The sequence below is a fragment of the Typopeltis vanoorti genome, chromosome 2 (genome assembly GCF_054136105.1).
Source record: "Typopeltis vanoorti isolate ZY-2024b chromosome 2, IOZ_Tvanoo_1.0, whole genome shotgun sequence".
In the NCBI taxonomy this organism is placed as follows: domain Eukaryota; kingdom Metazoa; phylum Arthropoda; class Arachnida; order Uropygi; family Thelyphonidae; genus Typopeltis; species Typopeltis vanoorti.
In genome coordinates, this window is record NC_143550.1 from 172,144,744 (window position 1) to 172,168,642 (window position 23,899).

At 36.7% G+C, this 23,899-nt stretch overlaps 1 protein-coding gene across 1 annotated transcript in view; it reads left to right on the forward strand.

Annotated features, from left to right (window-relative positions):
• Positions 1–23,899, forward strand: part of LOC150109672 (neurobeachin-like protein 1) — a 1,254,229-nt gene that overhangs the window by 75,797 nt on the left and 1,154,533 nt on the right. The window contains exons 3-4 of the mRNA XM_090413954.1: positions 16,850–17,008; positions 21,397–21,478. Coding sequence (XP_090270080.1) covers positions 16,850–17,008; positions 21,397–21,478 — 241 coding nt within the window. The remainder of the gene's footprint in view (positions 1–16,849; positions 17,009–21,396; positions 21,479–23,899) is intronic.

Consider the following 23,899-nt stretch of genomic DNA (forward strand, 5'->3'; position numbering starts at 1 on the left):
GAATGTAACTAAATGCTGCAAGGAAACCTCGAGCCAGAGAAGGTTAAAAGCAACAGATTCTAAATTAGCTATTCTCTGACAGGCTATGTCAGATTTCACAAAGGCACAGGTGCCATCCATGTAGTGAAAAGAATCATGAAGTTTGGGCATTGGAGGTGAACAATAGTAGATGTAGCTGCAGTCTGAGTTTCTGTCAGGAATAAGATGTCTTCTCTGAAAGATTGCGAGTAATGGTGAATGTAATTTATGTTCATGTTAATGCTATGGATGTTAGTAAAGTGAATGTGAATTTTTAGTGAAGAGTCTGGCTTGCTTTGTATGTTGTGTCTGGTTGTGATGCGACTTTTTGATGTTATTAGTTTGAGGGAGATTCATTTCTGTCTCAGAGTTACTGTCATTGTTTGTAGGAGTCTTCATAAGTTTAATTATGATTAGATGGAAGGATATAATGGGGAAGGGGATATGCAGTGAGTGAAGATACTCTTTGACATGACTTCCATACAGAGAGAAACCAGTCTCTGTGCCATCATGACATTGCCTCGACAGTGCCCTGACATACCACTGCTTGGATTCTGTTTCCAGGTACAACCTGGCAGAATATGTGGCAGCGGAATTTATGCACTATTCGACTGGGAAACTTCCTGACTCATTACTGACAAGTTCAGTCACGTGCACTAACTGGTGGCTGGCCTGCTACACCACTGTTTTAACTGATGTGCCCTCAAAATGGAGGAGGTTACAGGTCTCTAAGTATGCTGTCTTTTCATTCCAATCTATATTACCATAATTAAAATCACCCTTTTCTTATTAGCTAGACCAATTGGCATATACCTCTCCTTCTCACTGCCCTCCATATTATCAGGATTATAGCAATACCAAACTAGATATTTCATTCTGTTCACCTCCACCTCACACCATACTGCTTCAAAACTACTGCTGTTGTTCACTCCTTTCATTTCCACTTTACATGGGGATAACTCTGCTGCTGTCAACAGCATTTCTCCCTGTCTACACAAAAAAACATCATATCCATCCATCTCTATTCCTGTTAGAATGTCATCCTCATCTAACCATGTCTCACTTATTCACTGCTTTTTTTGTTAATGCTTATTATTTCATCCATCACCAAGTTAAATAAGGTGGGACTTAATGAGGTATCTTGTCTAATTCCTTTGGGTATTTTTATTTCTTTAATCTGTTCTTGTCTGTATTTATTATAGAACTGTTATGTATGTATATATTTTTAATTAGTTCTGAAGTTTATTTTGGTATTTTTCTTATATTTAATAAAAATTTATTATGGTTTTTAACTGTATTCTATCAAATGACTTAGTTAATTAAAACACATGTAAAGAGGTAAAAAAAGTGTGGTGCAAAGACTGATGTATCTAACTATCGACCTATCAGTATATCTGGAGTGGTGGTGGTGAAGATTTTAGAAAAGGCAGTAACAGATTGCATACAGAGATGGTTTGACATTCTGTAATTTGCAATGAACAGCACTAAGGGAAGGTCAGGTTTCAATAACTTCACTATGGAAAACAATATTTAGTTTTTCATAGCTTTTGATAGGATTCAGCATGGAAGGTTGTTGCTAAAGTTGGAGGATATAATACTGGATTATAAATGACTAGTTTGGATAAGAGGATGATTAACTGACAGATATCAAGAAGTGGTATATGGGAATGTGGGTCTACAAGATTTAAGGTAACCAGTGGTATAACCAAAGGATCAATCCTTGGTTCATTGTTATTTAATCTTCACATTAATGGCATTGGAAAGGATTTAAAAGGAGATATACAACTATTTTCTGATGATGGTAATCAAGGTAATCAGGAATGCAACTGACATACAGTACTGGCAGAATGACTTAAAGAAGCTGGAATTGTGGGTATGTGATAATGGCTTCCAATTCAATGTTAGTAAATGTAAAGCTATGCACTTTGGTATAATGAGATATACAGTGGTGTATCATATTGGCAGGATTATGCTAGAAGAAACTGACTAGGCTTAGGGATCTTGGAGTTCTAGTAGATAGGAAACTGAAGTTCAGAGGTCATACAGCAAAAATTGCAAATACAACTCAGAGGATAGTTGCTGCCACTCGATTACAGTAACCTCAATGTTGACCTCATGGAGATTATTGTAGTAATGATAATATGCACAGATCTGGTCTACTGGTTTCTTCACTGTATCAGCATCAGATACAGTGAAGGTGCATAATGGAATTTAAAGATGACATTGGGACCATGTAATGTAGATTATAAGGAGAGAGATTGAGAATTTGTGGACTGCAGATGCTATCCAGACAGGAGAGGCAGTGTTTTGGACAGCCCTGTGGTAATTCTTTAAGGGTTTTTAATTGCCTTTTCTGATATTTCAAAAGTTACATTATCTCCTTCGTGAACATCATCATCTTTGCTTATATAGTATTATCTTTATTCTTTTCTCTGTTTAAATTAAAAAAAAATAAAAAATTCCAATTATTATCCAGTTCAGTATTTGTTAGTTTTATACATTCATTTAGTTCTTTCTTTTGAGTTTGTATTATTCTCCAGATTCTTCTTTCGAGTACCATAAAAATCATGTTCTAATTCTTTAGAGGTAGTTATTCCAGTATTCTTGTTCAGTTTTCCATATCTCACTGTTTACTTTATTTCATATAGTTTTATACTCTTCATATACATGTATTTAATTTATTCTTTCTTTTAGTGTTGCACGGTGATCAGCACTCATTTTAGAAATTATGGACTTTACAACTGCGTTAAAAATAACTCTTTTAATATCCCAATGTTTTGATCTTCATATTAAGATCATCATCTGGAGTATATACAAATACACAAGCACAAGCTGAGTTACATTACATACAGTAGGTAAAGAAGCAATGAATTTGATCACAAGTTAATCTACTGGCATGACCTCTAGTGAAAAAAAAAAATTAATTAATTAGAAATTACATCAAGCTAAATTCTACTTATGATAACATCGATAAACATTCTTTCTTACAGATAGTTTTCTTTTAGTAACAATGATGTCCTATTTTTAGCATTAATATTGTTATTTTTGATTTAGGATCCTGGATTTTCTACAGTCCTGTTTATAGTTGCTCTTAGAGAGGAAGGTTCTGTGGGTCGAATATGTGCCTTCCATATGTTTAGGATTTTTAGGCCATCATTATTGTTCAGATTGGGGTAGTTGATAATAATCTCGCATGCTTCCTTGAATTTGCATTCATACCATGTTTTGGTGTGATGTAGACAACTAATGCTTTTCCAGTCAATTCTATGTAAGTGTTCAGGGCATGATCAGAAAGGCAAGCTTCACCATAATTATTATATTTAATGTGTCGTTTATGTTCTTTTTGTCTGGTAGGAATTGTGCGTCCTGTTTCCCCTTTTTATAGTATGTTACAAGTGCAATAAATAAGGTATACCCCAGGGTGTGACAGCAGAGGGAGTGGGTCTTTGGATGAGTTGAGTAAGCTTTTTAGTTTTACAGGAGTTTTAAAGGTGGCTTTGAGGTTATATTTTTATAGTATTCTGTTTATTTTATCTGATGTCCCTTTAATGTACGGAATGGTTATAGTTTTATTGTAGTCTGGTTTGTCATTGTTTTTAATTGAGGTCTTGTAGAGAATTTTCTTAATAGTGTTTTGGCTGTACCCATTTTTTTGAAAAGTATTGCTGATAACTTTAAATTCATCTTTCAGTGCATGTTCACTGGAGCAGATCTTCTGAGCCCTGTTTTTTAGAGTATTAATGACGTCTAGTTTTTGTGTTGGGTAGTGGTAGGAGTTTATGTGTATATATTGGCCAGTGTGTGTCGGTTTCCGGTAAACAGTGAAGGAAAGATTGCCAGAAGGAAGACGTGTGACAAATGTATCAAGAATGGAAGTGTATTCTGTTTTTCAATCTCAATGGTGAACTGTATGCGTTTGTGTTGTTTGTTTAGATGGCTAAGGAATGTATCTAGTGTCTGGTGGCCATTGGACCAGATCGCGAAAACATCGTCAATGTATCTAAGCCAGACTTTGGGTTTTAAAGGAGAGGAATCTAGAGCATATTACTCAAAATGTTCTATATAAAAGTTAGCAATGGGGGAGGGGGGTATAATGGCGAGTCCATCGCTGTGCCTTCTTTTTGTAGGTAGAAAGCGTTTTGCCATACAAAATAACCAGAATGTAATACATGCGCAAAGAGCGCTGTGATGCCTGGAAGGAATTTGTTCTGTAAAAAAAGGATTGTGTCATTGATTGGGACATTCGTAAAGAGGGCAGAGACATCAAAACTGACTAATAAATCATCTTTTTCTAATGTAATGTCTTTGATGATGTTTATGAAGTATTGTGTATTTCTGATATAGGAGGGGAAATGACCTACTAACTCCTTTAGTATTGCCGCTAATTTCTTGGCTACGTGATAATTTGGGCTATCAATCTCTTCGACAATTGGCAGGGGTGGTGTGTTTTCTTTATTACATAATATGGCATAATGTGGGTGGGTCTACACCATCTAGTCATAAATTTGATATCTCCTAGAATTATTATTACTTCGGGCATCTCCAGCGAGTCCTTAGACTCATCGAGGGAGGCCCTAAACATCATGTCCACACAACTATACGACATTCTCACAGTATCTATCATACCTTGCCTCGAACTCACTCACCGTCATAGCACCCACAACAGACTCTGGCAGCTTATTCCACTCATTTACCACTCTAAAAGTAAAGAACCCATATCTAATATATCTAACACCCCTGCTAACCACACTCTTGCCCAGCTTCCATAGGTGTCCCCTAGTTCTCCCACCACCAGTCCTGATCTCAAAAATATCCTCTGAATTAATCCTATAGAAACCCTTTAGCAATTTGAATGTCTCAATCATATCTCCCCTTTTCTGCCTATCAACTAATTTCTGCAACCCACAAATCTTCAACCTGTTCTCATATGGTTCATTCCATACACCTGCTATCATCTTAGTCACTCACCTCTGGATCCTCTCCACCTCCTCCCCATCAAGAAGGAACCTAGGTGACCAAATATGGGCACAGTAGTCGAGACGAGGTCTTATCAAGGCTTGGTACAGAGGTACAATAACTTGCTTGTCTCTGCTCGTCAAGGTATTTTTCAACAACCAAGTGAGTTGATGAGCTGATTTAGCTACTTTTGCAATGTGTCCTCTAAACTTCATCTCCTTATCCACCAACACTCCCAAGTCCCTGGCCTCATCAATCTCCTGGAGTATGGTTCCACCAATATGGTATACTGCTGCTAATCTTTTCACCCCAAATGCATAACCTTACATTTTGTCACATTAAATTGACATTCATTCTCCTTAGCACAGAACTCCAATCTATCCAAGTCATCCTGCAAGATTTTGACATCTTCTGCATTCACTATTGCCCTACCCAACTTGGCATCATCAGTGAACAAATGAACTGTTCCACTTAGATCCTTCCCTATATCGTTAATGGACAGATTAAACAGCAATGGCCCAAGAACAGAAACCTGCGGCACATCACTAGTCACAGGCTGTCTTTTGGACTCTACTCCTGAATAAACTACTCTTTGATATCTCTCCATCAACCACCCACCTATCCATCTCACCAACCGTATATCCATTCCCATATGTTGTAGTTTACGGATTAGAATTTCATGTGGTATCCTGTCAAATGCCTTTGCCAGGTCCAGCAGTATCACTGTAAACCCATTAACCTTATCCAGTTCAGCCGTCACCATGTTATAAAACTTGAGCAAGTTACTGAGGCAGATCTATCCTTCACAAAGCCATGCTGTCCCCCGTACAGTATCTCATTTTCATCAATCCATTCCTGTAATTTTCCCTTGACTACTTTCTCCAAGAACTTGACAACGACTCCTGATATGCTGATCGGTCTGTAATTTGCAACCATAGTCTTGGATCCTCCTTTATGCAGTGGAACTATTTTCCCCTCTTTACCTTCGGGACTAAACCAGACCCGAGACTCAGATTAAACAACATGGTCAAGGGCACTGATAATTCCTTAGCCGCTTCATGCAAGACCCGTGCCGGTATACCTTCCAATCCCACAGATGTGTTCACATTAAGGTTCTGTAATAGACTATTCATCTCCACTTCATTCATCACAATTCCCATATAAACTAATGGTTCCTTCATTTTTTCAATGTCACCACCTGGATGATATACTTTCGCAAAGTGCTCGCTCAGTAACTCAACTATATTGACTGATTCAGTGGCCTTCTTACCATCGTCATTCCTTAAAATCATTGTGCAGTGTACAGTTTTTTTCTTGCTTGCAGCATATTGAAAGAACTGTTTGGGATTCTCTTTAGCTTGCATAGCTAGTTTCCTTTCATAATCCGATTTTGCTTTTTTTACCACACTCGTTACCCTTCTGGCCTGCACTTTATACCGTTCATGTGCCTCCAGGTCAACCCTTTCTTTAAATTCCCTCCACAGTTGTTTCTTTTTTTGTTTTTTTTGCAGCTCAAGCTTAATGGTGTTATTCATCCATTTAACCACTACTTGTTTTGCTATTTGGACCCTAGGTATACAATCAGCCATAACTTCTTGTAAATGCTCCTTGACCACTTCCCATGCTCTATTGACATCCAGTCCTTGCAATTGTACATGCCATGGCACTGATCCAAGCAATCTCCTAAGCTTGTCATACTTGCCAGCACGGTAATTCCACATATACCTTGTCTTAACCAAAAATTCCACACCTTTAGCCACCTCTCAGGTCAAGACCTTATGATCACTCTCACCAGTAGGCAGCATCATTGTCGTATTCCTTAGTCAAATTCTGAGATGCTATTACCAGGTCAAGCACTCTCACACTCCTAGTATTTTCAATTACATGCTGTCTCAGATAGTTATCCCTTAATAATTGAATAAAATCCATTTCCTTCCTCACATGTGTCCTCTCCTCCTTCCAATCAACGTTACCATAGTTGAAATCCCCCACAATAATTACCCTCCTTCCACTCATTTCATCAATTTGTTTATGCATACTATCTACATCATCTATTCCATCACCTGGTCTGTAGCAGCACCCAACTGTATATTTTATTCTGCCAGTCTCAATCTCACACCAGATAGCCTCAAATGAGCTCTTTTCACTATCCTGCGATACAACTTCAATTCTCCTTGGCTGCAGTTCATCAGCTATCATCAATAACACCCCTCCCTCCCATTTTATTCTCTCTGTGTCCCTAAACACGCTATAACCTACACATTCTATCCCACTAACTATATCATCTTCCGTCAGCCATGTTTCACTAATGCCAATAACCTGTGGCTAGGTGGAGCCAATCAAGGCCAAAAATTCTTCCTTCTTGTTCCTAATACTCCTGGCGTTAGTATATGAAGTGCAGTGATCCTTTTGTCCCACCCCCATCTTGATGCGTTATTATAAATATCCCATTCCCATTTTTTGTCCATAGTACTGGCTTGGGTACATTATATACATTCTTACACTCAACTGTCTCACTGATGTCTGCATACTCACTCACCCCCCCGGTAGTTCTAGTTTCCCTGGTTTTGCTAATCCATTTTCATTTCATTCGGCAACACTTTTTGCAGTCTTCACACACCAAATCCATTCAAATCCATCTTGTATAAATCCTTTCGCAAATCAAACTCATTCCACACATCCATGAATTCCACACCACACTGTCTGCATAACCTGCACATAATGTCATTTGTGATTATGGCCTTCCTTCTAAACTCCTCTCTGTCATACTGCGGCAAAAACTCACCATTCTAACTCTGTCACTATTTTCTTTTGCTATCTTTAACAATACTTTCAAGTCCTCTCTCATAAAAAATTTATCTCCTTTCAATTCATTCGTACCCGCCACAACTATGAATTCTTTCACCCTCTGTTTTTGCGCTCTAATACTCTCACTTACATCCTTAAATTTCACACCCGGTAAGTACAATTTAGTTAAACTCCCATCTATCACTCCTCTTTATAACGAGTCACCATACAACACTCTTTCCTTCATTTCAGAAACTCTCCTACTCTTACGCTTATTTTTCCTTTCAAACACTTGTTTATTTACGTAAGCTGAATCACTCTGGAAAGGGTTTTGCAGGTGCTCTAATTGCTGCTGCGCATTTTGTATCACTGCGCGCAACCTAGCGATCTTACTTCCTACAAATAATTCCTTTTTTTTATCATTTAAACCATTTTCTCTCTCTGTATAGTTGCTTTCACTCTTTCTTTGATCACCAATCTCATTGCCATCTTGTAAATGGCAATTCTCTATCAAGCCACTATTTTCACTCGCATTCTGGCTTTCTTCAACCATAACTGTCTCACAGCCTGACACATACTTCAACTCCTCACTTTGCTTACACTTTCTGCACATTCTCCCACCACTATCACTTTCAATCCAAACTCCAGCCTCATTCAGGAATGCATACATCCCACACACATCACATTGGACAAACTCTCTCACATTACAGTTTTTGAACCATGTCGTCGTATTTTTGGACACCATTATCTTACGTCGCATTGCCACCATATTCAAATCCATGAAACGTATCATTAAATACTAAATTAAATAATGGAATTCACACCAAAATCACACAGACTCCACAAGCTACCAAAATTAGACAATATTACATTATGATTTAAACCTATATTCTAATTTTCACTCAAAATCATACTTAGTTTTCATTTTAAAAATTTTATGGAATTTACAACCGTGTTAAAAAAAACTTTTTATTATCCCAACGTTTCGATCTTCACATTAAGATCATCATCTGGAGTGTACATAAATATACAGAACAAACTGAGTTACATCATTAACTGTGAGCTAGAGAAACATTGATTTGATCATGTTATTCTACTGGCATGACCTCTGGTGAAAAAAAAAATTACATAAAGCTAAATTCTATTTTACAATGACAGGAATAAACATTCTTTTAGATGGTTTTCTTTCAGAAACAATTGGTGTCCTATTTTTAGTATTACAATTCTTATTTTTGATTTACAATACTGGATTTTCTACAGTCCTGTTAATAGTTGTTCTTAGTGAGGAAGGTCGAATATATACCTTCGATATGTTTGGGATTTTTAGACCCTCATTATTGTTCAGATTGGGGTGGTTGATAATAATCTCACAGGCTTCCTTGAATTTCCGTTCATACCATGTTTTAGTGTGATGTAGACAGCTGGTGGTTTTCCAGTCAATTCTGTGTAAGGTATTCACAGGCATGATCAGAAAGGCCAGCTTCACCATAATTATTATATTTAATGTGTCGTTTATGTTCCTTTTGTCTAATAGGAATTGTGCGTCCTGTTTCTCCTATATATGGTATGTTGCAAGTACAATAAATCCGGTATACTCAAGGGTGGGCTAGTGAAGGGTGTGGGTCTTTGGATGAGTTGAGTAAGCTTTTTAATTTTGCAGGAGGTTTAAAGGTGGCTTTGAGGTTGTACTTTTGTAGTACTCTGTTTATTTTGTCTGATATTCCTTTAATATAGGGAATGGTTATAGTTTTACTGTAGTCTGGTTTGTCTTTGTTTTTTATTGTGGTTTTGTAGAGAATTCTGTTAATAGTGTTTTGGCTGTATCCGTTTTTTTGTAAGTTATTACTGATAATTTTAAATTCGTCTTTCAGTGCCTGTTCACTGGAACAGATCGTCTGAGCTCTGTTTTTTAGCATGTTGATGACACCTAGTTTTTGTGTTGGGTAGTGGTAGGAGTTTATGTGCATATATTGGCCAGTGTGTGTCGGTTTTCGGTAAACAGTGAAGGGAATATTGTCCGAGGGAAGACGTGTGAGAAGTGTATCAAGAATGGAAGTGTGTTGTGTTTTTCGATTTCAATTGTGAACTGTTTGTGTTGTTTGTTTAGGTGGCTAAGGAATGTGTCTAATGTTTGGCGGCCATGGTACCAGATCGCGAAAACATCGTCAACTTATCTAAGCCAGACTTTGGGTTTTAGAGGGGAGGAATCTAGGGCAAGTTGCTCAAAATGTTCCATGTAAAAGTTAGCAGTAGGGCGGGATAATGGCAAGCCCATGGCTGTGCCTTCTTTTTGTAAGTAGAAGGCGTTTTGTCATACAAAATAACCCAACCGTAATACATGCACAAAGAGTGCTGTGATATCTGGAGGGAATTTGTTCTGTAGGAGAAGGATTGTGTCATTGATTGGGACATTTGTAAAGAGGGCAGAGATGTCAAAACTGACTAATATATCATCTTTTTCTAATGTAATGTCTTTGATGATATTTATGAAGTGTTGTGTGTTTTTGATATAGGAGGGGGAATGACCTACCAACTCCTTGAGTGTTGCCGCTAATTTTTTGGCTAAGTGATACGTCAGGCTATCAATTCCTTCAAAGATAGGTCTTAGCTGGGTATTTTCTTTGTGAATTTTTGGTAGCCCATAAATTCTTGGGAGCGCACTTAGTGAGGAAACAGTTTTTTGACCGTATCTTCGGGCCATGTGGTAATTGACTTAAGTAGTTTCTCTGTTTTGTTTTTTGTCCTGTTATTTGGGTTGTAGTTAACTAATTTGTATGTGTTATTGTCAGAGACCAGCAGATTCATTTTTTCTATATAGGTGGTACGGTTTAAAATGACAGTAGCATTTCCTTTATCGGCTATGGTTATTACTATGTTCGGATTTGTTTTAAGTGATTTTATCACTGTTAATTCGTGTTTAGCTATGTTGCTTGTTATTGTTTTGCTATGGTTTAAAATGTTCGCAGTTTCTATATGTATTTTGTCTGCTATGCTATTAGGTATGAATCTTAGGCCTCTTTCCATATTACAAATAACTTCAAGTTTGTCTATCAATTTCGGTGCTACAGCAAAATTTAAACCTTTGTTAAATATAGAGATTTCGTCTTTGTTTAGAGTGTGGTTAGATAGGTTGACTACGTTATTGATACATGTGGGTGATTGGTGGCTCCTGTTGTTTCTTGCTTCTGGTTGGTTGTTGTTCACTGTGGTAAACTTTGAATATGGCGGCTGATTTTGTCGTTCTTTTAGTCTCTGGAATTTGGAAATTAGGTTTTCTTTCTTCGTTTGTTGGATGTGGTTTGCTGTGTTATCCGTAATCTTTTCTAGGATTTTTCAGATATATGTGTTTAAGTAGCTAGACAGCTCTGTTTTTTTCTTTTAGTAGCTGGTTTTGTGTAGTGGCTAGGTTCTTTCTGGCAACTTGGATCTGCTCTCTCAGTAGTGCTTTCTCCATGCGGTAGTAAATTCGTTGTGCCTTAGTTGAAGTGAATTTTCTCTTTAGCCTGATGCAATTAGGAGTGATATTGCTGTCCCTACACAGTTTTAAAAACGCCAGTCGATTGATCAAATTTGAAACTTGGATCTTCCGTATTGATTACATTGCTTGTGGGTCGAATCTCCATGAATTATCGTAATCCTTTCTTTTAGGGTTACACGGTGATCAGCATTCATTTTAAAAATTTTATGGAATTTACAACCGCGTTAAAAAAAAAACTTTTTATTATCCCTACGTTTTGATCTTCACATTAAGATCATCATCTGGAGCGTACATAAATATACAGAACAAGCTGAGTTACATCGTTAACTGTGAGCTAGAGAAACAATGATTTGATCACATGCTATTCTACTGGCATGACCTCTGGTGGGAAAAAAAACCTCCTGCAAAATTAAAAAGCTTACTCAACTCATCCAAAGACCCACATCCTCCACTAGCCCACCCTTGAGTATACCGGATTTATTGTACTTGCAACATACCATATATAGGAGAAACAGGATGCACAATTCCTATTAGACAAAAGGAACATAAACGACACATTAAATATAATAATTATGGTGAAGCTGGCCTTTCTGAATATGCCCTGTGAATACCTTACACAGAATTGACTGGAAAACCATCAGCTGTGTGCATCACACTAAAACTTGGTATGAACAGAAATTCAAGGAAGCCTGTGAGATTATTATCAACCACCCCAATCTGAACAATAATGAGGGTCTAAAAATCCCAAACATATGGAAGGTATATATTCGACCTTCCTCACTAAGAACAACTATAAACAGGACTGTAGAAAATCCAGTATTGTAAATCAAAAATAAGAATTGTAATACTAAAAATAAGACACCAATTGTTTCTGAAAGAAAACCATCTAAAAGAATGTTTATTCCTGTCATTGTAAAATAGAATTTAGCTTGATGTAATTTATTTTTTTTTCACCATAGGTCATGCCAGTAGAATAACATGTGATCAAATTATTGTTTCTATAGCTCACAGTTAATGATGTAACTCAGCTTGTTCTGTATATTTATGTACGCTCCAGATGATGATCTTAATGTGAAGATCAAAACGTCAGGATAATAAAAAATTTTTTAACACGGTTGTAAATTCCATAAAATTTTTAAAATGAATGCTGATCACCGTGTAACCCTAAAAGAAAGGAATACTTAGTTTTCGGGAGCTCTCTGAAAACACTTCTGACCGTGTAGCCCTCTAGCGGGCTAATGAATGTTTCTTTCTAAATACAAAAATCATCTGACTGAACAATAAAATTTCCACAATACAATATTATAAAGCATTTGGATGTCATATTGCTGGTTTCAAATCCATGTTTCTTTCTAACTTTCCATAAATGGTATTTTAATTCATTAATTATAAAAATCAAAATCTCTTCCCATTGCTGATAGGTGGTGGTGGGCATTGTAAAAAAAAAAAAAAAAACCTCGATAAAGAGCTAAGAGGCTATTTTTCCAGCGGTGTAAATTAAGTTAAGGGGATAATGAATTCCTCATTATTTTAAAGACGGATGTGAAACATGGAGATCGAAATCTAAGAGTTTCATGCCGAAGAACATTCGGCGAGTCCAAGCGTAAGTCAACACCTGGGTAGTACAACACTAGGCAACTCGGAGGAAAGGTGGAGCAAGCTCCATCGCTATCCTTAATATTTTCTCATAACGTAAAACACAGCTCCTAGGAGATGTATTATTGTTTTACATTATGAGGAGAGGTCACTACCCAGACCGGTTTCGACCTTTATCGAGGTGTCATTAGTGAGTTGGTAGACCTGGAATACCAAGGTTTAAGTGAACCGAACTTACATATATCCCTACTAACGAATTGCCAGAGCAGTGTACCGATATATTATTATTACTACGATAAAGAGCTAAGAGGTTATTTTTCCGGTGGCGTAAATTAAGTTAAGGGGATAATAAATCCCTCATTATTTTAAAGCTGGATATGAAACTCGGAGATCGAAATCTAAGAGTTTCATGCCGAAGAACTGTTGGGGAGTCCAAGCGTAAGTCAACACTTTTTTTTTTTTACTCTGAGTTGCCCTAGTGTTGTACTACCCAGGTATTGACTTATGCTTGGACTCGCCGATAGTTCTTCGGCATGAAACTCTTATATTTCAATCTCCGATTTTCGTATCCGGCTTTAAAATAATGAGGGATTTATTATCCCCTTAACTTAATTTATGCCGCCAGAAAAATAGCCTCTTGGCTCTTTATTGTAGTAATAATAATATATGGGTACACTGCTCTGGCAGTTCGTTAGTAGGGGTATATGTAAGTTCGGTTCACTTAAACCTTGGTATTCCAGGTCTACATACTCACTGATGAGACCTCAATAAAGGTCGAAACTGGTCTGGGTAGTGACCTCTCCTCATAATGTAAAACAGTAATACCTCTCCTAGGAGCTGCGTTTTACATTATGAGAAAATATTAAGGATAGTGATGGATCCTGCTCCACCTTTGCTCAGAGTTGCCCTGGTGTTGACTTACGCTTGGATTCGCCGATAGTTCTTCAGCACGAAACTCTTAGGTTTTGATAGATTTCAATCTCCGAGTTTCGTATCTGGCTTTAAAATAATGAGGAATTTATTATCCCCTTAACTTAAACAAATAACCTGTTCTATTGTAAATAGTTGAATGTCCAACACATTACATAATCTGTTCCAAATACGCAGAGCAAGAGGGTAGCTGTAGAATGCATGTTATACTGTTTCCAATTGGTAACAGATGTGACAGATTGGATCTCCAATATTAAAGTACCTCCATTTGATGGCATTGACTGGAAGGCAGCCATATGCAATTCTCCAAGCAAGATGCTTCCTGTTAGAGTACCCTTGAAACTTCATCAAGTTATGAAACAAAATATTGTTGTCAGTACCCAACTGTGGAACTTCGCAGCGAAAGAGATTAAACATTTCTTTATACCAAATTTTACTTTTTTTAATGGAAAGAACATCAATTCTGGAGTGTTGTCGTATTCAGGAACAGTCTCAGCTTTTGGACCTTTATTGAGGTCTCCTCAGTGGAAGCCAGACCAAGAAGTGATACCAAGTTTGAAGTAATGCAAAAGTCATATTTTCACACCTTACTATTAAAATACCCTGGATTAGAGATGTTGGAAGTTTTTCCAATTGGTTATACTATAAATTAAAGATGCCAAGAAATTATATTCTTGGTGTAGTCCTATATTCAAGTGTAAGCAAACAAATTTGTGCCTGAATTTCAGGACTGGTATAATCAAGCAGTAAAACTTCCAACAAAAAAAATATTAGGAAATTGCTCAGACATGTGACCTCTCTTTAGTAAATTCATACTGTTTCTTCCTTGCAAAGTATGGTTTATCAGTCAACCCATTTCTGTATGTGTGTTCTTACCATCTTCTCTATAATCTTCACAACCACTCCAGACATAATGATAAGTTGATAGTTAGATATGCCAATCTTTGCAGCACCTTTGTGCAATGGGATTATACATTTTTCCCCATTCCTGTGGGATCTTTCTTGAGCTGAGACTCAAATTATACAAAAAACACATCTAGGGCCAAGCCAGCTTATTTGCCTTTAATCATGTATTCGTTTTGATAGCATGCATGGTATCCCATCTGTCCCTGAATTCTTATCCCGGTTATGCAGCACTCTAGAACCTCTTTATCTCAGCCTCTATCTCTTTATTCAGTGTATTTTTACACTGTTGTTATGTTGTATACACTAGTTTGATATATCTTAGTGAACTGAGCACTCATTATTTCAACAATCGTACCTACTTCTGATACAGTGGTATTGTCTGCATTCCATAATGCTATTCTTGTTCATTTTTCTTTCACTTGCAGTATAATGATAAAATTCTTTTGGTTGATTTTAGTCTGCATAGCCAATTGCTTTCCATACTCTTAGTTTTTCGTACATACTTTTAATTTTTCTATTTTATTCATATTTCTTTCAGCAGTAATTCTCTTCTATATTTTGTTTTTCTCTTTATACTACTTACAATTTAATTTTTTGATGTTTGTTAGTTTTATCTTTATAAGTATTAACTTCTAGTCATTTCATATATCTGCCTGATCAATAATTTTTGTGGTGTCTGTTAGTTATAATGTAATAATTGCATATTTTTGCCCTCTTGTATTTTCTCATGTTATATTATGCTGGATTTTATAATGAAATAATGATACCTTTATTATTAATTCAATATTTGTACAAAATTATAGCTGATTTATTCCATTTTTTATTAATTAATTCTTCATTAAGTCTTTTGCACATACCTGGAATGGCTAAGTTCTAATTCTGTTTAAATCTCAAGTTATTATTGTTATATATTCTTTTTATTTATTACATCTTCATAAAATTCTTTTATTTCTAGTTTTGAGTTCTCTTCCTCAGGACTGTTCACACTAATAATATTTATTTATTTATTTATTTTTTCTTTCTTTCGTTTTAAATGAATTGTAGTCTGTATTATATATAATTATATTCTTGTACTTATTCTCTTATATCTTTATAAATAACATTATTCCAATTCCTTTAGTTGCACTCTCATATTTATGTACTCTGCTATATATTTATATATAACTGCCAGTTTACTTTGTTCCTTGCTTTTGTTTTTCTTTTTTCTCTGATACTACAAAATTGTAATGTTATGATTTTCCAGTTCTTCATTTAATTCTTTTCTTCTCTTGTCAGCGGGCATGCATTTCAGGTGCCAATTCTCGGCATATCTTTTTTTAATTCCATTTTTGGTCAATTTCATTGTATTAGCCCACTTTTTCAAACTTTAGTTTCTTCATACAAAAATGTATGAAATATTTTATGAGTAATAAATTATTACAAATTTATAACCTTTAATCCTGTTTTGAATAAATTTAGTTGCTGTCTGTAATGCTTTTAGATGTCTGTCAGTGCAGTGATAATGTTCATTTCTATCTCTCAGAATTTAATACGAGCCATAACATAGGTCTAGACTGTACATTTTGTAAATAGCATGAAAACACTCAGCAGTTACCTGAAACCTGAATAATTGGTCATGTTAGATGAAGCAGTCCATTCAAGCTATCTCTCTGCTGTCTTTCTCTCAAATTTATCCTGTAAAAGCAGCATAAAAAAGCAAAAGGAACAAAAGTTATCAAAAATATCAAAAAAAAAAAAAAAATCTTGATTTTTTTTTTTTTTATAGTAGAGATAGAAATATCTTGTAGTTATTAATGTAAGTCAAGTGCATTGAAAGATAATTTGTGAATTATGCTGAAATAACCTTATTCTATAATTAACACAACAGATATTTGGATTATAAGATCATAGGTTTAATACATATATGTACAAATTCGTCGACTAGTTTTGCTAGCAAAACTGACTAGCTTTGTCAAGACATTTTTTTTGCGTTTATTAGTTTTTTCACCATTCAGTCTTGACAAAGCTAGTCAGTTTTGCTAGTGAAACTAGTCGACGAATTTGTACATATATGTATTAAACCTATGGTCTTATAATTCAAATATCTGTTGTGTTAATTATAGTTAATAAAGACCAAATATAACTTTCAACATAACCTTATTCTATATAGAATTGATAATTGTTTTTCTCCCATACTAGCATGCCAGAAGGACCTCATTTATTTTCATTGCCAGAAGAGTTCCTACAAGCTTTAGAAAAATTGCTGAATAAATATAGTAATAACTGTAATCCCATACCTAGCCATAGTATTCAAGAGGAAGCTCATACAGCTATCAATGTTTTAATTACAATGTGCAGGTAGAGTAACTTGGCAATTTTTTAAAAAATCTTGATCAGAGGAGTTTATTTTATGTGATATTATACTGTCAGTTGTATTTATAACAGAACACCCTTTCTGAAAAAAAAAAAGAATAAAAAAAAAAGAATATCTTATTTATTTATTTATTTAAAAAAAAAACAATTTTTGCATTATCAGACTGAAAATATTCTGTTTTGTAACTTTATTGTAATATTCTTTCTTTCTATGTTTTCAGTTTTGGATATTCATCATAATAGCCTATGAACAGCTAGATTTAGTTCACCTTAGATGTAAAATTAAATATTGTTGAAATTCATTTTTTTAAATATTTTTTTATTTTTTTTGATGTTGGGAGATTTCGATTTAAAAGCCAGTATATTGTATTCCTTGGGAAATACATCGGGGGGGGGGGGAGATTGTTCCACAGTACAACAGTAGCAGGGATGAAGGAGGAGGAGAAGAAACTTGTTCTGTGGGTTTCGAGGTGTACTGTGAAGGGGTGTTGGGAGGAGGTTGTACGTGTTCCAATGGGTTTAGTAGAGAGTGGGGGAATTATTGATGTTGTTTCAGATGAGCATTTTCCATGAAAATATTTGTAGAATATACAAATTGCAGAGACTAAGCATCTATGTGAGAGTGGGAGGAGTGAGTCACTAAGAGATGGATCATTTATCAGTCTAATTGCTCTCCTCTGTATTGACTCAAGCATTTTGAGGGAGCTTTTAGGAGCCCCACTACAAATGTGAGAACAGTATTCGATAGCTGGGTGGATTTGTGATTTGTATAGGGTTAACAATTGTTTTGAAGTGAAGTAGCATCTTGAGCGAAATAGAAAGCCTAGTTATTTGGAAGCTGAGGATGCAATGGTTGTGATGTGTTTATGTCAGGAGAAGCCTGATGTCATGGTAATTCTGAGAAGAGAAATTTCATCTTGTCTGGGAATTTGAGTGTTATCGAAAATAATACTGGGGAAAAAGGTTCTTTTTTGTGGTTGATGTTCTGTGGGTTGAAGTGAGTTGCACAGTGTGAGGTTTATCAAATGTAAGGGAGGAGTGCAATGTGCTGTCAACTGCAAAACTGTGTATTGGGTTTGAGGTCAACTGAAGTAGGTCATTGATGTATAGAAGGAAGAGGATCGTGAGAGAACTGAACCTAGTGGGACCCTGGCATTTGTTGGATAGTGGGAGGATAGGGAGCCATCTACCATCACACATAGTGTGCATCCAAACAGGAAGTTGGCACTCCATCTGCAGAAGTCCTGAGACAGTCCAGATGACGGGAGTTTGCTTAATAAGTCTTTGTGCCAGACCCGTTTAAAGGCTTTAGAGATATCAAGTGCGACTACTTGAGATTCGCCAACTTTTTCCATGGCATATGTCCAGAGATGGGTGATATATGACAGCAGGTCACCTGTTGATCGGCATCAACGGAATCCATACTGGTGGTTATTTAATAGCTGGGTGCCTTCAAGGTAGAGTAGGAATTGAGAATTAATGGTTTTTCTCCATCACTTTAGATAGGATTGAGGTGAGTGAGATAGGGCGGTAGTTAGATGGCAGCAATTTGTCACCCTTTTTGGGAATGGATCAAATGTAGGCCAATTTCCAGGCTTTGGGATATATATATACCAGTGGAGTAGGAGAGTGTGTATTGACTGCATAGGATAGAAGTCAGTTTTGCTGCACAGACTTTCAGGACAATTGGAGGAATGCCATCAGGGCCAGGGGCTTTTTTTGTGTCTTATTTTGACAACAGGTTTATGATCGCTTTCTGGCAAAAGGATACAGGGGGCATTGTGTGTTGGGCAGTTGGAATGACTGGGGGACTTTTGCCATTGTCGGTTATGCATGCATTGGAGGCAAAGTGTGAAGCCAGGAGATTAGCTTTTTCTGTGGGTGATGTTGCAATTGAGCCATTTGGGTATGATAGTGGGGGGAGTAGTGCAGGGCAAAAGTTGCGACCAATTGTTTTGGCAAGAGACCAAAAGGCATGACTGCTGCTAGGACAGGCTGCAAGCTTCCTGCTTTTTGCCTGTTCAAATTCTGTTTTGGAATCATTGATACTTTTTTGCATCTGTTTCGGGCTTCAGTATTGGTACTGAAGGAGGTTGGTGTTCTTAATTTGAGCCAGTTGTGGTATGCCTGATTTTTCGTTTGCACAGCCTTGGCACATTTTTTGGAGAACCAGGGTTTGGATAGGGGATGGCAGTTCAGAGTGGTGTGGGGAATGTATGTTATCATGCCAGTGAGGATTATTTTGATGATGTGTTCAGTGCATATGTTAGGATTGGAAGACTGCAAACAGTAGTCAACCATGGGAATGAAGCATAGTAGTCTCGGAGGCTGTCTCATTTAGCACTGTTGTAATGCCAGACTACTTCTGCAGGTGTGACTCTGTGAGCATTGTTGCATTGGGCAGGAGATGAGCACTAGGTTGTGGTCAGAATTACCCAGGGGGCTCACTACATTCACTGTATATTTGGAAGGATCGTTTTGTAAGGAAGAGGTCTAGGGTATTTGGAGAGTGATTTGGGTTATCTGGTATTCTGGTCGGCTTGTGAACAATTTGTGTAAGGTCGTTGGTGATGGCAAAGATTTCGGCATCTCTGCCTGCAAGATCTGTACAACTGGAAGAGGAAAGCCAGTTGGTGTTATGAACATTAAAATCACCTAGGAGGATGATTTCACTGTTAGGATAATGGGAATGGAGGAAATCAACTTTTGAGGAGAGGAAGTTAAAGAGCTTGGAGTGGTTGGTGGCATTGGGAGAGCGATAGAGACAGCAGATGAATTTGACTGAGTGGGGGAGAGAGATTTTTAGCCAAAGAAGGTCAAAGTTGGGCGATTCAAGGTTAGGTGCTCTCTGGCAGGGTATGTCAGAGCGGATATATGTAAACACACCACCCTTGGGGCGAAAGGAATTAAATAGTGAATGGCTTGGATGGTTGAGATGGATGATGCTGGGGGAAGGTAAAATTTGTGTTTCTGTTAAGAAGAGTAGGTGGGGTTTGGTTGACTGCAGATGATAGTGAACGCCATTAAAGTTGAGACCACGGATGTTGGTATAGTGGATATGCATGGCTCTGTGGGGAATGGCTTTGACCGCTGGGGTCTTGTACATTTCCTATGCAGTGCCTGCATACTGGTCTCCTTGGTGGCTGCTAGTGGCGTCACTTGGTTTTTGCACTAGTTTGGTTTGTTTGTGGTCTATGGTCCAGCTGTTGTCTTCATTCTGGCGTTTTTCTTCTAGCCGTTTTTGGAGTTGGCGTCTTTGTCTTTGTTCCCTTTGTTCAAAGGTTAAGCAGGTCGAACACGCAATTGGGGACTACTGTCCTTTAGCTTGCTATTTATCACCATTATTATTTTGGAAGTGTTTGTCGGTGTATCACAGATCACTTTGACGAGACGTGGATAGTTCGTTTCGTCCCTTTTTCTGGTTACAGGACCAAATCGATGACATTTGATGATGTTTCCAGGATTGAAGTTGCATTCACCTGCTAATTTGCTAACTTCTTCTTTTAGAGATTTACTGTTTTCCTCCGGGAAGGTTCAAAATAACGGCATTGAGTCTCCTGTTTTCGGCCTCGTGTGACAAGTGTACCGTTGATACGATTAAATCACGGAGTTTGTTAGTGGGTACAGATGCACTTGTGATCGGCTGCTGATCGTCGAATATCTCTAGCTTTGTTTCCAGCTTTCGGATTTTGGACGAGAAAGTATCAATCATGTTACTGAGGTGTTGTTTGAGATCTTTGACTCGTTTGCCTATGTTTAGCAGTTGTTTAACGGAGGGAGGCATATCAAACAGAAAAAAGGCTGGTTCAGTTCGATAAGTAACTTGAGCACCGAATCCTCTACTTTCACACAGGAAGTATGTAGCCAGTTGTGGCAGAAGTCGCATGATATGCCTTTTTTCCTTTCGGTAATTTCGGTTTCGCAACTGCGGCACTTCGTATTGTCTTTCGTTGCTGGCCTTTGTTGGCACCATCTTTATTTTGCATGGTTGGCATATTGGGCGCTTTCACGTGGCTGTTTTTTTGATTGAATAATAACTAATATGAAGTACTGTGGGTACTTATGAGTTGTGTACAAGTAGCTGGCTCCTTGGTACCCTCTGTATTCCGTTTACTGGTTGTTTTGCACAAAAGAGATACTTGCAATTGATGATGTTATACTTGATTGATAATGATGATTATACTTGATTGATAATGATGATTATACTTGATTAATAATGATGTTATTATACTTGCAATTGATGATGTTATTATAGTATAATAACATCATTTGATGTTATTATACTATAAAATATTCTGATAATTAAAAAATATGCATCTTTTTAAAATATACTTATTACCATGTTATTGATTTCCTTTTTTTTTATTTTGTAGAAACATGGATAATATTCCATTTGTATCATCTTGTGAAATTGTAAGTCACAGCATAATCATAGCTTCAGCAGTTGTTCAACAGGTAAAGTATTATTAAGATTTTCAGTTCAACATTGTTTTATTATTATCATCATCAGACTTCCATGGTGTCAAGGGCTCATCATGGTAGGTCCCTCTCTCTCTCTCTCTCTCTCTCTCTCTCTCTCTCACTCTCACACACACAGAGAGAGAGAGCCAGCCTTCCAGAGATAGCTTCTTGTTCAACCTTCCCTGTATCCATCCATCTATTCTATGAAAATTTTCATCCACATTAATATGGTAATAACCTCTTACCAAGTCATATGTCTCAATCTTATTCCTCCCCCACTCTTGCTATCCACCAGATTCTCCAAGCTGAATTCCCTCAGCCTGTCTTTATACTCAATATTCCAAAGACCAGAAATACCTTAGTCAAAATGACTAAAATGCATAGTGCATTCCAGTGATCCACCATCTATGCAAAATAACCTAATCCTTACTGTCTATTAAACCACACGCGCGTGCGCACACACATGCACACACAATTACCAGACATTATACCATAATACAGTACCCTCGTAGCCTGAATTGCTTTGGCCGTAAATCCAGATGAACCAAATCCAAACCCCCCCCACTCCACCCTTTGCTCACACTCTGTATATGGCTTCCAGATATGGCTTCTTGTTCAACCTTCCCTGTATCCATCCATCTATTCTATGAAAATTTTCATCCACAAACTGAATTCCCTCAACCTTATACTCAATATTCCAATGACCAGAAATACCTTAGTCAGTCATCTCTGAATCCTTTTGAACATCTCTTCATTATTTTGAAAACCAGATAAGTAACTCTGTGCATAATAATATCAATATGTGAATCAAACCCTTATCCAGTGGAATCATACTATCCTTACTTTTACATATCAGTATTCTCTGAGTAATTCTTAATCAGCTTGTACTGTCCTCACAATTTTAGCAAAATGTCTAAAAAAATTTCAGGTCCCTGTACACCATTATCCCTCATCTTCTCTGTAAAATCTCTCATAATATGTAACTTATGTTCGTTTTTACGTTTTCTTGTTTATTAGAGAAATGTTGATTTTTGATTGAAATAATCTTTCTTGTAATAATCTTGTAACGAGCCTTTATTAAAATAATGTGGTTCATGACATCATCATGCATTGATATTAACTCATGTTAATTCGGTAAGTGTAATGATAAAAATAGTGAAAAATTCTAGGAATTGTCATAGATGGAAATGTCCAAAGACGAGGAATGACGTAATCATGTCCAAAAGTCAATATGTGACCATAGTGAAGAATTCTAAGAATTGCCATGGATAGAGAATTCCAAAGACGTGTGCGAAGAATGACGTCAGCATGTCCGAAGGTCAGTATATGACCATTTTTGAGAGATGCATGCATGCACATACACAAAAGAAGTCCAAGCATATATATAAGGCAGGTCGTTGAGGAGGAAATTTGTCTTGGGGTTTTGTAAGCCTTCTCTTACCTGGGTTTGCCATCACATAAGGTTGTTGTCGGGAATTGAAAGAGAAGGAAGTTTGTCTTGGGGTTCTCAAACCTTCTCTTATCTGGGTCCACTGTCATGCTAGCTTCGGTAAAGGAAAGCATCATGGGTTTTGAGTCTTCTGCATGGGTTTGTCGACACATGAGAAGTATTGTGTTGATCGTCTCAAAAGGAAAGAGCTGTACATTGCTGCCAAGTTAAGGGTCCTATACGGCAAGGAATAGTAGACAATTCAAAGAAGGAAGAAATTTAGTGAAAAAATCGGGAACGACCAGCAGTTGGAAAGAAAGACAAGAAGAAGACTTATGTGTGAACAAAAGGTTAATGTGAAAGACAGTGTGCTGAACAAGAATTGTAAGTAGTTATAATACTGAACAAGAATGTATGTCAAGTATTTATGTTTATGAGATAATGTATGTTAATGTTGAATTAGGCTTAAACAAGGTATGCCTTATATTCAGTTAATGCTATACTAGATTGTGAATTAGCTTAGAACTAAGGTTAGATTAGAAAAAAATTGAGGCTAGCAAGAGAATTGTAACGACATTGTATCATTTGTGAATCATACTGTAAATCAGTGTTTCTCAACATGGACAATTTGAATATTTTGGGGGGCAATTAGAAAATGTACATGTCCATATTTATACAGACAGTAAAACCCCTTTTTTACACTTTTCAGGGGAAACCCTTTCCTGATATTTACTGATGGAAAAAAATGTAAATATCAGGAAAGGGTAAATATAGCAGGAAATGTAAAAAAAAAAATTTAAAAAAAGGCTAAAAGATGACTTACTGCTAGTATGTGAGTCTACATACTCGATTACAAAATTTAATAACTGAAAATAAATGAATTTAGAATTACTTACATTTATCTATTTAAAAAAATCTTTAATTGTTTTTTTTTACATAGTGCCAGATTGCTTTGCATTGAGTTTAATGCTTGACCTGTTTTCTAC